General features: G+C 56.7%; 3 protein-coding genes across 4 annotated transcripts in view; all 3 read left to right on the top strand.

Annotated features, from left to right (window-relative positions):
- Positions 1 to 13,916, top strand: part of LOC134491980 (zinc finger and SCAN domain-containing protein 2-like) — a 305,728-nt gene that overhangs the window by 107,798 nt on the left and 184,014 nt on the right. The window lies entirely within an intron of this gene.
- LOC134492005 (H-2 class II histocompatibility antigen, E-S beta chain-like) overlaps positions 1 to 13,916 on the top strand; it is a 148,912-nt gene that overhangs the window by 5,440 nt on the left and 129,556 nt on the right. The window lies entirely within an intron of this gene.
- Positions 1,171 to 12,798, top strand: LOC134491979 (zinc finger protein 664-like). Of its 2 annotated transcripts, none has more exons than XM_063296089.1 (4): positions 1,171 to 1,305; positions 1,480 to 1,562; positions 2,429 to 2,555; positions 11,695 to 12,798. In XM_063296089.1, exons 2-4 carry the CDS (start codon positions 1,488 to 1,490, stop codon positions 12,744 to 12,746), a joined length of 1,254 nt encoding a protein of 417 aa, XP_063152159.1. In that variant the 5' UTR covers positions 1,171 to 1,305; positions 1,480 to 1,487; the 3' UTR covers positions 12,747 to 12,798. The 2 variants fall into 2 exon arrangements, with proteins under 2 accessions (XP_063152159.1, XP_063152158.1); XM_063296088.1 differs by having other exon boundaries at positions 11,692 to 12,798.

Here is a 13,916-nt window from a genome sequence, read left to right as displayed (position 1 = left end):
CCTTTCCAGGACTCGGCCGCGGAGGAAGAGGCGCCGCGCGCTCTGTGCCTGGAGGGGGCGCTCGCGCCGGGCGCCTGGCCCCTCTAGGCAGCAGCCCTCGGTGCCTTTAACCCTTGCCCGGAGACCCTTCCGACGAGCAGCGGCCGACCCGCGTCGGGGCGAGGCAGCAGTCCGGCTCCCCCGAGTGGCTCCGCGGCCGGTGGGGAGAGCGGGGGCGCTGCTCGGTCGGGGGCAGAGCCTCCGTCGGGGGTCCTGGGGAGGGTCGGGGCCGGCAGGGCTCCTGCCCCGGGAAGGAGGGCGCCAGGCGCGGCCGCGACCCCCGACCGGCGGGAAGCCCCTGCGCCGAGCTGCCTGCGGAGGACCCGCGCCCGAGGGGAGAGGGCCGCGCCCGCCCGGGGAGGGTCTCCCGCGCCCCCGCGTGGCCCGGGCCGGGAGGATGCCCGCGGGGGGCGCCCGGGCGGAGGGGCCGGCGGGGGCCGGAGCGGGCGGCGGCGGCGGCCTCCCCGCCTGGGAGCTGCGGCGCCGGCGCTTCCGCGGCTGCGGGTACCGGGCGGCGGCGGGCCCGCGGGAGCTGTGCAGCCGCCTGCACCGCCTGTGCCGGGAGTGGCTGCAGCCCGAGCGGCGCACGACGGCGCAGCTGCTGGACCTGGTGCTGCTGGAGCAGCTGCTGGCGGCGCTGCCCGCCGAGATGGCCGGCTGGGTGCGCGAGTGCGGCGCGGAGAGCAGCGCGCAGGCGGTGGCCCTGGCCGAGGCCTTCCTGCTGAGCCGCGCCCAGGAGCGGCGGGAGCGGCAGGTGAGAGGACGGCGGGTTGGGGCTCCCCGAGGGCCGCCCCGCCCTGCCCTGCCCTGCCCTGCCCTCTCCTCTCCTCTGGGACGGACAGCCGAGCGAAGCAGCTGCTCCCCTCCCCCCGAGGGATTGCGCCATTGCTCCTACTCAGGCCCCCTCCCCCTGCCCCTCCCCCTCCCCCTGATGAGGCTTGGGGAGGCGGGGTTAGAGTTCAGGCAGGGAATAAAAAGGTATTAATTCCCTGTCTAATTTGCTTAGTTCTAGCTTTGCAGTGCCTGCGTTGCAATAGCCCGCGCAATCGCTAGATGGCAGCTGAGGCGCAGAAAACGGGCTCTTGCCTGCCCTCTAGCTGCAGCCCAGCACGGCCCTCCTGCCTTAACTCTGCCCGGCCTTTCAGGTGGAGGAGAGGCCTTTGGAGGAGGCGCCTGCCGAATCCACCCAGAGGAGGGGGGGTCCGTCCGCTCCGTCTAGGAAGCCATTCCCTGGGAGCACCTCGCAGAAGCAGGACATCTCACCAGGTAAGGAAGAGTTCCTTCTGAGACCACACTCATGTTCCTGGGTTTTCGTCTTTCTGAGGTTTTAGTTATCTTGCCCTTCCTTGCAAGTGTGGCGTTCATGCTTCTTCCCAGAATTTAGTAGGAATGCTTTTCTTTAAAAAAAGCCTACTTTGACCATCTTTGTCTCACTTACAGATAATGGGATGGTCTTGACGGTCCCGCTGGAAACATCTTTCCTTTGTGTTGGAGCAGAAATGATGGCTGGGCTTCCAACTCAGGTAGGAGAAAGATCCCTCCACTCACCCCCACCATAAAATAATCCTGTAAATGTGGTTGTTTCAAGGCAGATGTTATTCTGTGCTAAAGAGGTTGAATTCTGGTTCTGCAATCTCTCCCTTTCTTCATCTGTAGCTCCTCTGGACTCACCTTCACATTACTATTTATTTGTTTATCGGAATCATTTACAGCCCACCCACCACCGTGAAGGTCTTCCAGCAGGAGATCAGCCCCAGAAACAGGGTGCAACGAATACTGAGCAGCTTCCCTGGAATCTGAGAAGCAGAAATTGGCCCGTATCTTGTTTGCATGTTGACAGCATCCCACGCTGACCCCTGAATGGCTTTCCTCAGCCATTTCGTGTCTGAATGTAAGGGCACTGAGGCTGTATTGCTCCCCAGGGGCATCAGAAGCTCATGGGCAATGGATCTGTGAAAACAACCTTGGGGTGTCCTCAGAGGAAAGGATTGGAGATCCTTTCAGATGGACAGAGTTTGTAGCTAACTGACTTGGAAGGATAATGGAACTGCTGTCATTAAGTGGCATTGAGGACCCAGTTACATCAGCCACCTTTTGCCCCAAATAAGTTACTGGTCAGATGATGGGAGTTCTGCCCATTTCACAAGCTCACAAAAGCTTCTGCCTCGGAATAATAGTTATTTGGAAAAAGTGCTACCAGACGGCTGATTTTTAGCCACCATAGACTAACGCAGCATTCCCTCGACATTGTACAGATGTTCAAATCCTGCAGAAAACACCCACTTACTCTACTGAAAATTGCTATTTTGGGGATTTGCGAGTTACTGGAGAGAATTTGCATGTTTCTTATGACGGTATGTAAACAGAGGACACCTCCTTTCTCTCGCAGGCTCCCGTTTCCCTCAAGGAAGTGGCCGTCGGTTTCACAGCAGAGGAGTGGGCATTGCTAGATTCGAGCCAAAAAGCCCTCCACCAGGAAGTCATGCTGGAGACTTCTAGGAACGTGGCCTCTCTGGGTAAGAGTCGCCCTGACCTGGTGGTTTTCCACAAGGCTGGGATAACATGCTTGTTTGCGACCATTTCTACTGCTGCTACTACTTTTTTTCATCCCTTCTTGTTGAGTTAATGTTAACCTGCGCCTGCTCAGGGGTGTGGGAATGGCTAGGAGTTCGGGAGGGTTGAATCCCACACCACATGGATCCCCCAAACGGTGAATGCTGTTCAATGCAAGGGACCCTCTTGGTAGAAACGTTCAATGTGCACGTTATGGGCATTTCAGCTGGCGTTTACCAGGGGGGATCCTGGTGGGAAGCTCAGTAAAAATCCTATGCCGGGTTTTTTTAAAATTAACTCTGTGGTTGGAATCTTTAGGCAAGGATTTGAAAAGAGAACCATCATTGTAGTAAAATGAGAAGGCATGCTGTGGGTCTCTCTGTCAGGGGACTACACGTGGCAAGTCCCAGGAGGCGGGCCTTCTCTGCCATGGTGCCTGCCTTGTGGGAGCTTCTGCCCCCGGAAGTGAGGTCAGCTCTGTCCCTCCGAACCTTCTGCAGGTCCCTCAAGACCTGGCTTTGCCTTCTGGCCTGGAGGTCCAGGGCCCCGGGGAGATCTCGCGATGGCTCCCTTGCTGCAGCTGACATCACCCTCTCTTGTTTTTGTGCTTTTTATAGTCTTCATAACGAATGTTTTTATACTGGTTTTTTGACTCAGTGTTGTACACTGCCCACTTTTTTTTTTTGAGGTGGGCGGTTATACAAATTTGATAGATAGATGATAGATAAATAAATAGTAATCATTGTGTGAATCGGGTGAGACAGATAATATTGAAAAGCTGGAAAAGATACAGAAAGGTTCCAAGAGAACGAGTAGGCGATGAGAATGGTTTGGATCCAGGGAAAGATGAAAGTGGAGCTGTTTAGTTCAGAATGAGGTTGGGGGGGGGGAGGAACATGAAGGAGGCGTAAGAAAGGATGCACCGTATGAAGAATGTGCAGGGGGCTGCACACTCTGTTCCCCTGTTCCCCCCTCCCCCTCCCCCCCTTCCGCTATGTTAGAATATCCTGAGCTTCTGCCTGTTCACTGCAGATACCAGGATAGACGTCCCGGGTTTAGCGATCCTAGAAGAGCCAGGGCATCCTTGGGATAAAGCTTTAGTGGCGACCCTAACCCTCGTAGCACATTGGCCCAAACGTGCCGACGCTGGCCGGCGAAAAGACTGTGTGGTTGGTCGAATGCCCAAGTGATAGATTGGACGATGGTGATGCTAAGAATAATTGGTTGGATTTACAAGGCTGCCATATCAAACGATTCAAAGCGGCCTGATGCAACGAATAGCACGTGCCTGAAAGTTAGTGTACCAGACACCAGGACAGTTGTGTCTGAGAGGGGAAATGCAGCAAACAACTACATGTCATATCTAAATGACAAAAAAAAAAGTAGATGAATTTGTGAACCTTAGTAGAATGTTAATAAGGACAGGGAAATGGATGGAGGAATTTTAAGATGTGCAAATGTCGGTGGTATGTTAGGAGGCTGGAAGTGGTGATATGGCCTGTTGCAAGGAATGAATGTTGGAAAAGTAAAAAAATTGAGTTGGATCTGTCAGCAGAAACATAACAGTCAGCTGAATGTATTGGGAACTGGGGATGAAGTATGTGTGGTGAAACAAGAATAAAACTGAAAATAAATGAATGTTGATTGAAAAAAGGGCGATGTATGAAGCTGTGTAGACAGGGGAAAGCAAGGAAGATTTACAGGAACAGAAAAGTAAGGAGAATAGCTGGAATTGTGGTAGAAACAAGGTTTATTTAGATTTGCTTTTCTTTTGTCTTCTGCCTCCAATTTCTCCTTATTTTTTCTGTGCGTAAGTTGGAAGGCTTATTTGCACAAAGTTTATAAGATGGGGCGGGTAGGATCTATAGAAACATGGAGGCCAAATTCAGCATTAAGATGATTAACGCCTGATTACAAGTCTTCAAAATGAAGTACTTTTCCCAAGTTTCATCTGCTCCAGTCAGTGGGGGCAAAAAATTTGGCAGCTCCACAGGTGCTTCCTGTGGTCCCATCTTGCCCTCTTCTTCCCCGCTGTCATGCGCTGCCTGCCTCTGAATAATACTCAGACACTGGTTCGTGGATCAGGCTCTGATTTATTCACAGCGCAGTTACAGCGTCGGAAGAAAAAAGCTGAGAGTGACAGGAGCGCGCCGGTGCGGGGTTTAAATACCCCGCGCCGGTCAGCGCCCCCTCACTCGCGGTCACGTCACCCCCCTTTGTCCAATACGTTGCCCTGCCGGTGGGTGAGGGGTTGTGAGGCCCCGCTGGCGTTCCGGGATCGCCCATCATCGGGTTTTCTATTCATCCGGTGATTGCTGTCAGCTGGGCGATCTCCGTTGTATTGGCGCTGATGGCTTGGGTGTGCTCCGTGATCCGTTTAGTTATTGTTTGTTGGCCGTTAGTCGTTGTGGGTTGATGGCTACTTATCTTGAGCCCCTTCACCTCTTTCCTTGCTATTGTCATGTGTGCCATTGCGCTGATGACTTCAGCTCAACGGCACTCATGACATACTGCCCCCTGTCCGAATAGTGCTCCCCCGCGGTTTTCTGGTGTGTTTTTTTTTTTTCGGTGGAGCTGTCAAACGGCACTTTTTTTTTTTTTTTTTTCCGAAATTCCCGCCAGAGTAGTTGTCGCCCCTCCCTTTGCTCCTCCCTCTACCACGTGCCTTCCCAGGATGTATCCATGGTGCGCATGCCCGGGTCCCGTCCTGGCGTGCGCATGCTCCAGCCACACCCTGTTTGTTTGGCTCAGTTCGGCGAGGAGAGAGGCGTGGCTGGTCGGGTGCTTATCAGCTCCAGGTAGGGCCCTTCTTTTTTTCCTTTTAAAGTGCGTCGCCTTTGTTGTATCTCCTGGGCGTTGCCCCCAGGTTGCCCTGTTGACTTGCTTGCCACTCCCCCGCAGCCAGGGGGCGGGGGGAGGGTGCTGGCGAACGCTTGTCACCACCTCGTGGGCCCGGGGCGGGGGGAGTGAGTCCCGGGGGGGGAGGTCCACCCAAGTCGCGGGCTTGGGGGGGCCCTTTCCCTTGGGGCACGGGAGGCGGGGGGGGCCTGCGGGGGGGGGTTTGGCTTGCTGACCTTGGTTGTGGCTTGTCGGGGTATGCCCGGTGAAATGCTCTGGTTAGGTCAGGCGCGTTAACGTTGTGCGCCGCCACCCATTCCGGGTGGGGGAAGTGTTTCCACCTGACCAGATAGTGTAGAGTTCCTCGTTGCTTGCGGGAGTCGAGAATGTCCCTTATCTCGAAGTGGTGTTGCCCGTCGATCATCACCGGTGCGGGCTGTGGCGTGCTTGGGTGCCATCGGGAGGTGGTTGCCGGTTTCAGGAGGCTGGTGTGGAACACCGGGTGGAGTCTCCGTAGGTTGTGTGGCAGGTCCAAGCGTATTGCTACCGGGTTCACTATTTGGGTGACTCGGAACGGCCCGATGTACTTAGGCCCCAGTTTTTTTGAGGGTTGGGTTGACTTTAGGAACTTGGTGGATAGGTAGGCCATATCCCCCGCTTGGAACGTCGGTTGTTGGCGCCGGTGCTTGTCGGCCTGCTCTTTGTAGACTGCCTGTGCATCCTTCAGCGCCGCCGTGATTACTGGCCATGCTTCCGCGATCTTCCGTCCCCAGTCGCTAGCGTCCACCTGGGGTTCCGGGGGTTGAGGTAGCTCCGGTATGGGGACGAAGTCGCGCCCCGAGACTACTTCAAACGGAGTTTTCCCCGTGCTCGTGTGGACGGCGTTGTTGTATGCGACTTCGGCGAACGGGAGCAGTTCAGCCCAGTCGTCTTGGTGGTAGTTAGTATATGATCGTATGAATTGCTCTAAGGTGGCATTAAGAACCTCTGTGGCTCCGTCCGTCTGGGGGTGCCAGGCCGTAGATAGGGCCTGTTGGGTCCCCGTCAGCTTTAGGAAGGCCCGCCAGAATTTGGAGGTGAACTGTGTGCCCCTGTCGGTCACCACACGTGCGGGACATCCGTGTAGCCTGTACACGTGGATGAGGAAGAGTTTGGCTAGCTGTTGTGCGGATGGGACCGACGTGCAGGGGATGAAGTGGGCCTGCTTTGAGAAGTAGTCCTTCACCACCCAGATGGCCGTTTTCTTCTGGCTGGGTGGGAGGTCCACTATAAAATCCATAGAGATTTCCTCCCATGGGCGGGAGGGTTCTGCCACCCGTTGTAATAGCCCCGCGGGTTTGCCTGGTGCCCGTTTGGCCCTAGCGCACGTTGGGCAGGAGGCTATGTAGGCTTTTACGTCACGCCTGAGCGCGGGCCACCAGAATTGACGCCGTGTTAGGTGTAGGGTCTTGAGGAACCCAAAGTGTCCCGCTTGTTTGGCGTCGTGTGACCTATGCAAGATCGCCTGGCGTTGCGAGTCCGGGACGTAGATTCTGCCTTCCCCCCATGCTAGGTCCTGTGCCATCGTTACCTTGTCGAGGTTTGCCAGGAACCAGGGGTCAGTTTTGAGGGCGGCGGCGAGGTCCGTGCGCATTCCCCCTGGTAGTTGCGGTTGGCTTCTTCCGGTCGCCGGTTGTCCCGCCGTCGGCTGCGCCGTAGAGTCGAGCTGCCTCCGCACGCCGCTTCGGGTGGTCACGGCCATCCCCAGTTGCGAGGCGGATAGGACCGTCCCAATGGTGTCTGGGGCGGGCTCTTCGTCTTGGGGCAGTCGGGAGAGGGCGTCGGCCAGGAAGTTCTTTTTGCCCGGCATGAACTTCAGCTGGAAATTAAAGCGGCTGAAGAATTGGGCCGATCGGACCTGTTTTGGGCTAAGGCGTCTGGGCGTTCGTAGGGCCTCGAGGTTCCGGTGGTCGGTCCAGACCTCGAATGGTTGGGTGGCTCCCTCGAGTAGGTGTCGCCATGTCTCTAGCGCTGATTTCACCGCGAAGGCTTCTTTCTCCCAGACGTGCCATCGCCTTTCTGTCTCGGAGAACTTCCTTGACAGGTAGGCGCATGGTTTCAGGAGTCCCGTGGGGTCTTTCTGTAGCAGGATGGCTCCCAGGGAGAAGTCTGAGGCGTCGGCTTGGACCACGAACGGCCGTTCTGGGTCTGGGTGCGCGAGGATTGGCTCCGTAGTGAACAGCGCTTTCAGCTTGTTGAATGCGGTCTGGCACGCGGGAGTCCAATTCAGCACTGTGCCTGGGTTCTTGGCGCGTCAGGTGTCCCCCACCCCTTTGGTTTTGAGGAGGTCCGTTAGGGGGAGGGCTATCTCTGTGAACCCCCGGGCGAATGACCTGTAAAAATTCGCGAATCCGAGGAAGCTCTGTAGTTGGCGTCTGTTGCGGGGGCGCTCCCAGTTTAGCACCGCTTCGACTTTTGCGGGGTCCATTTCGATGCCGTCCCCGGAGATTCGGTACCCCAGGTAGTCTAGGCGCTCTTTGTGAAACTCGCACTTTGTAGGCTTGGCATAGAGCTGCGCCCTTCTGAGCTTGTCGAGGACTTGCCTGACTAGGGTCACATGTTCCTCGTGCATTTTTGTGTAAATAAGGACGTCGTCGATGTAGACCAGGACCCCTTTGAACAGATGTTCATGCAGTACCTCATTGATGAGCTGCATGAACACCCCAGGGGCCCCCGCGAGTCCGAAGGGCAGTACTTTGTACTGGAAGGCGCCTAGGGGGCAGTTGAACGCCGTCTTCCATTCGTCCCCCTCCCTGATTCGGATGCGATAGTACGCCTCGCGAAGGTCCAGTTTGGAAAAGACTTTGCCCGTGGACAGGTGGGCGAGCATGTCCTTCACCAGGGGTAAGGGGTATTTGTTGGACAGGGAAGCCGCGTTTAGGCCCCGGTAGTCGGTGCAGAGCCGTAGGGTGCCGTCTTTCTTCTCCCGGAATAAGACGGGGGCTCCGACCGGTGAGCATGCTGGCTCTATGAATCCCCTGTCTAGGTTTTTATCGATGAACTCCCGGAGGGTTGCCATCTCCTTCGGGGTCATCGAGTAGACCTTTGGTCTAGGTAAGGGGACGTCGGGCAGTAGGTCGATCCGGCAATCCGTCTTGCGGTGGGGGGGTAATTGGTCAGCTTCTGCCTCTCCGAAGACCTCGGAGAAGTCGGCGTATTGTTCCGGGAGGTCTGCTGTGGTAGCGGCGTTGTCTTGTGTAGTCGCCTCCGCTCGTCCTACAGTGGGGTTGGTTCTGCCCGCTGGAACTGGTGCTCGATACTCGCCATCGCCGAATGTGAAGGTGCGGGTCTCCCAGTTGATCCGCGGGTTGTTTGTCGCGAGCCATGGCATCCCCAGGACTGCAATGGGCCGTCCGATGTGCGTGACGACGAACGATGTGCGCTCGGTGTGAGTGCCCATTTGCAGGGTGACCGGCTCGGTTTGTAGCGTGGCTGGTTTCCCTCCCGCTGTGGAGCCGTCCAGCTGGTGGAATGCCAGCGGCGTGGGGAGGGGGAAGCAGCGGAGGTCGAGTTTGGCGACTAGGTCGGGGTGGATGAGGTTTTTTGAGCACCCCGAGTCCACTAGTGCCGCGGCCGTGGTGGCTCCGTTGCCGGCAGAGAGTTTGATTGCTGCCATTATTACGGGGCTGTCGTCGTTCCGTCGAGGTGGTCCGCGCTGCTGTCCCACCGCCTGCCTCGCCACGCGTTTCAGGGCAGGCGGGGAGCTTTTCCCGCCGGCTGGTCGGGGTCTGCGTTATCCTCTTCCCCCCAGTAAGCGTCCCAGCCTTCCTCTGGTGTCGCTGTGGCCACGGTCATTCGGCGGTGAGGGGGCGGCCCCAGGTTGGGTGGTTTGGGGCTAATTTTCGGGGTGGGTTTGGGCGCACTGGTCGGCGGTCGGTTGGCGAAGCAATCCACCGTCTTGTGCCCTAATTTGCCACACCTCCCGCAGGGCTCCCGATTGAATTTCTTTTTTGGGTATATGGGGCCGGCCATCCCCACGTGTGGTGCGGGTACCTTTTTTCCGGCATAGTTTGTGTCTTCCGTGGTTGTCATGAGGAAGGTGCGGTGCGCGTGTTCGGCTTTCCCCGCGAGGTGGATCCACCCGTGTAGCGTTTCTGGGTCGTCGCGGTAGAGGGCCCATTGGAGAACGTCGCGATTGAGCCCCCTTTTGAACATTTCCAGCAGGGTGGTCTCGGACCAGTCGCTGACCGTCCCCGCGAGGGCTTTGAACTCCAGGGCGTAGTCAGGGACCGTGCGTGTGCCCTGTTTAAGTCTTTGGAGTGCGCTTTTCGCCCTTACTTTGGCTAGGGGGTCTTCGAAGTAGTTTTTCATCTCATTGATGAAAGCAGGGAAGGTGGCGAGGGCGGGGGAGCTGGACTCGTACAGTTGGACGTACCAGTCCGCCGCCCTGTCTTGGAGTTTGATCGCCACGGCGGCGATCTTGTCGGCCTCGGAGTCGTAGGAGTGTCCGTGCCTCCCCATGAACTCCCTAGCGTTCGTGACGAAGAACGAGAGTTTCGTGGGGGTCCCATCGAAGAAGATGGGGAAGTCCTTTGGGGCCCGGGCGTTTTGCGCGGCCCTGCCTCTCGCTTCCCGGTCTGTGGTGTCGTCCGCCTGTGCCGTCTGCTGACCCTCCGCTGGCCCGTGGGGGTTCGGTGCTTCGCTCGGGGTGTGGGCCTGTGCGGGGACGTCGTTGGGTGGCGCGGGGGGCATAAGCGACTGGAGCATGGTCCGGAGTTCCGTCAGTTGAGCCCGCATGGCCGCGAGTTCAGCTCGTGCCTCCTCGTCCACAGCCCGCGCCGCCGCTGGGGCCGGTTCCGTTGGCGCGTCAGCGGGGGTGGGTTGCCGGCGGGGTTCATCCTCCCTCTGCCGCGGGTCCGCTTCCTCCGCCGTCTGCTGGGTGTCTCCATCGTCCTCCTCCGTGTTGACCGCCGTTGGGCTGTCGCTCCATGCCCGTTGCTGGGGTGCGATGTGGGGCGCGGGGTCCTCCGCTGGTTTCGGAAGTCGTGCTGCTCCCTCCCGCGGTCGGGTTGCCTCCGTCGCCATCTCCCCTTGGGGTTGGAGCTGAGGCTCGGGTCGGGTGGGGTGGGCGTCCATGGCTCCGGGAGTCCGCGGTGCCTCTGGCCTTGGTCGGTCCTCCTCTGTCTCTTGCCGCGCGGCTCGCCCTCCTTGCCCGCGCCGCTCCGGCCTCATCTTGCTGGTCTTCTCGCCGTCTACTCCTCCCGCGGCTCGTTGTCCGGTGGGGCTCGGCGAGGCTGAGTTTATGACTCTCAGCTTTATGTCATGCGCTGCCTGCCTCTGAATAATACTCAGACACTGGTTCGTGGATCAGGCTCTGATTTATTCACAGCGCAGTTACAGCGTCGGAAGAAAAAAGCTGAGAGTGACAGGAGCGCGCCGGTGCGGGGTTTAAATACCCCGCGCCGGTCAGCGCCCCCTTACTCGCGGTCACGTCACCCCCCTTTGTCCAATACGTTGCCCTGCTGGTGGGTGAGGGGTTGTGAGGCCCCGCTGGCGTTCCGGGATCGCCCATCATCGGGTTTTCTATTCATCCGGTGATTGCTGTCAGCTGGGCGATCTCCGTTGTATTGGCGCTGATGGCTTGGGTGTGCTCCGTGATCCGTTTAGTTATTGTTTGTTGGCCGTTAGTCGTTGTGGGTTGATGGCTACTTATCTTGAGCCCCTTCACCTCTTTCCTTGCTATTGTCATGTGTGCCATTGCGCTGATGACTTCAGCTCAACGGCACTCATGACACCCGCCTGCTTTGGTCCTTGCTTCTCGTTCTAATCTGATCGCCCAATTCTATCACAGGAATAGAAATACGTATCTGTGCATTGTGAACCATCACGTTGTTCTCTGAAACAGTTCCACAGTCAAAACAGAATCTTGGTCCCATCAGGGTATGTAAAACCTCAATTTAATGAATCCCAGTTAGGAAACTTCTAATACAATAAATCAAATTTGTTTCCAGATATCAGCGATGGACAAAGTCCATTGTATCTGAACTAGTCCAGACAAATTTTTTGTCAGTTGCGTCAACTGTAAATTCATTTGTGAGACTGCATAGTTACAGAAATGAAAAAAATGATGTAAATGGAAGGAATTTGGATTTGGCTCCTCTGAGACCCTGTAGATGCAGAAAGAAAAGATGCAACTAGAGGGTGGATCCTGAAATCCAGGTGACGGCCAGGTGACAGCCTGGTAAGCCTTCCTACTTCCTACTTCCTGTCTTTTTGCCTCAGCAGGTGATGGGCATGAGAAGGTGGACTGGGAGGAGCTGGGGCTGATGGCATCAGGAGGAAACGTGTATAATGTAAAAGAAGAAAAGCTTCAAAGTCAATGGGAACTGAAAAGATTTGAGAACATCCAGTCAAATGACGGATGGGAGAAATTATCTCCTCCTCACCCTCCAGAACTCTACGGCTTCCTGACCCAGCAAGATCAAAAGGGAAAATGCCTGGGTTACGGGGAGATATGGAGAGATAAATCTGATTCTGGTCAAGATTGCAAAGCCCACACCGAAGACCAGCAGTGTGACTCTAGAGAGCACGGAAGCAGTTTCGGCCAGATCTTCCCACTTTCTTTACAACCAAGAGTCTATGCGGGAGAAAAACGCTACAAATGTTTGGAGTGTGGGAAGAGCTTCAGCATCAGCAGTTACCTTATTTCCCACCAAAGGATCCACACTGGGGAGAAGCCGTACAAGTGCCGGGAGTGCGGGAAGAGCTTCAGGGTCAGTGCCACCCTCACGCGTCATCAGATAATCCACACCGAAGAAAGACCGTACAAGTGCGCGGAGTGCGGGAAGAACTTCAGCGACTCCAGCACCCTGACTTCCCACAGGAGGATCCACACAGGGGAGAAGCCCTACCGGTGCGCAGAATGTGGGCGGAGCTTCAGCCAGAGCGGCCACCTCACCGCGCACAAACGGATCCACACCGGGGAGCAGCCCTACCGGTGCCAGGAGTGCGGGAAGAGCTTCCGGTGGAGCTCACAGCTGTCTTCCCACGTGAGCATCCACACCGGGGAGAAGCCCTATAAATGTCTGCACTGCGGGAAGAACTTCAGCAAGAGCAGCGACCTCACGCGCCACCAGCGCATCCACACCGGGGAGAAGCCGTACCGGTGCCCGGTGTGCGGGAAGAGCTTCAGCATGAGCAGCACCCTCACCTCCCACAGACGGACCCACACCGGGGAGAAGCCCTACCGGTGTCTGCTGTGCGGGAAGAGCTTCTGCCAGAGCGGGCACCTCACCTCCCACAGACGGACCCACGCGTCGGGGTCAGGGGCCGCGTGAGTGGCCTGGGCTGTGGACAGCACTTCAGCAGGAGCACGTTTCTGGCAATGCGTAAATTAATCCACGGGGGGAGAAAGTATGTAAATTATCACATGAGGAAAGTTGGTGATAATGACCTTATTTTATATAAAAGAATCTATATCGGCATGAAGCAAAAATCTTAACTCAGAGAACCCCAGTGCAGAAACATGCTGGAACGTGAGAAAAGTTTTAGCAATAGTAAGCAAAGACCGAATCCTACCGAACACAACCTAGAGCTGCTGTTAAGGCCTGTCTTGTGGCGGTAAGAGTGGTGAAACGTCAGTATTTCTCCACTCTTACTGCATCCGCGGAACGCCGCCCGGCAGCCCGGTTTAAGATTGCTTGATCCTTCTTGAGTAAGGGGGATTCGGTGATCCATTTACAGGGCCGTGCTGAGGAGTTTTCTGGGCACCTGCAGGATAAAATCGCTCGGCTCCGTTCCAGGTTGGACTCCGAGCATGGGACAGCGTCTGTGGAGATGCCCGGGGAACGTACTTATCAGTTATCTGGGAACGGTTTGATCCTGTTGGGCCTGACCTAGTAGACAGGATCCTCTGGACTGTAAACGCCACCACCTGCCAATAAGACCCATGCCCCTCTTGGCTGGTGAAGGCTGCTCCGGAGGTGACGTGGCGGGGTCAAGACGATGGTAAATGCATCCTTGAGTGAGGGGGTGTTTCTGGCAACCTTTAAGGAAGCGCTGGTGCGCCCCCTCCTCAAGAAGCCATTGCTGGACCCTACTATCCTGGACAATTTTTGTCCAGTCTCCCGCCTTCCCTTTTTGGGGAAGGTGGTTGAGAAAGTGGTGGCTTTGCAGCTCCAGAGGACTCTGGATGAAACGGATTACCTGGACCCCTTTCAGTCAGGTTTCAGGCCTGGATATGGGACGGAAACAGCATTGGTCGCACTTATGGATGACCTCTGGCGAGGGTGGGATGGGGGCAGTGCATCCATCCTGGCCCTTCTTGACCTCTCAGCTGCTTTTATGTCATCGACCATGGTATCCTTTTGGGTTGGCTGAGGGAGTTGCGGGTGGGCAGTGCAGTTCTGCGCTGGTTCATCTCCTTCCTCCAGGGCTGGTCCCAATCGGGGGTGATAGGGAGTGAGAGATCCGACCCTCGACCCCTCCTTTGTGGGGTGCCACAGGGT

Source organism: Candoia aspera, chromosome 2 (assembly GCF_035149785.1).
Source record: "Candoia aspera isolate rCanAsp1 chromosome 2, rCanAsp1.hap2, whole genome shotgun sequence".
NCBI classification, from domain to species: domain Eukaryota; kingdom Metazoa; phylum Chordata; class Lepidosauria; order Squamata; family Boidae; genus Candoia; species Candoia aspera.
The sequence above is the reverse complement of the archived record's forward strand: the minus strand, read 5'-3'. Positions and strand labels throughout refer to the sequence as shown.

Bases quoted from the DNA above. Each gene is read 5' to 3' on its own strand.
- LOC134491979 (XM_063296088.1), top strand. From the start codon at position 1,488: ATGGTCTTGACGGTCCCGCTGGAAACATCTTTCCTTTGTGTTGGAGCA. The intron at 1,563-2,428 runs GTAGGAGAAAGA...TTTCTCTCGCAG, and splicing joins TGGCTGGGCTTCCAACTCAG to GCTCCCGTTTCCCTCAAGGA. The intron at 2,556-11,691 runs GTAAGAGTCGCC...TTTTTGCCTCAG, and splicing joins TAGGAACGTGGCCTCTCTGG to CAGGTGATGGGCATGAGAAG.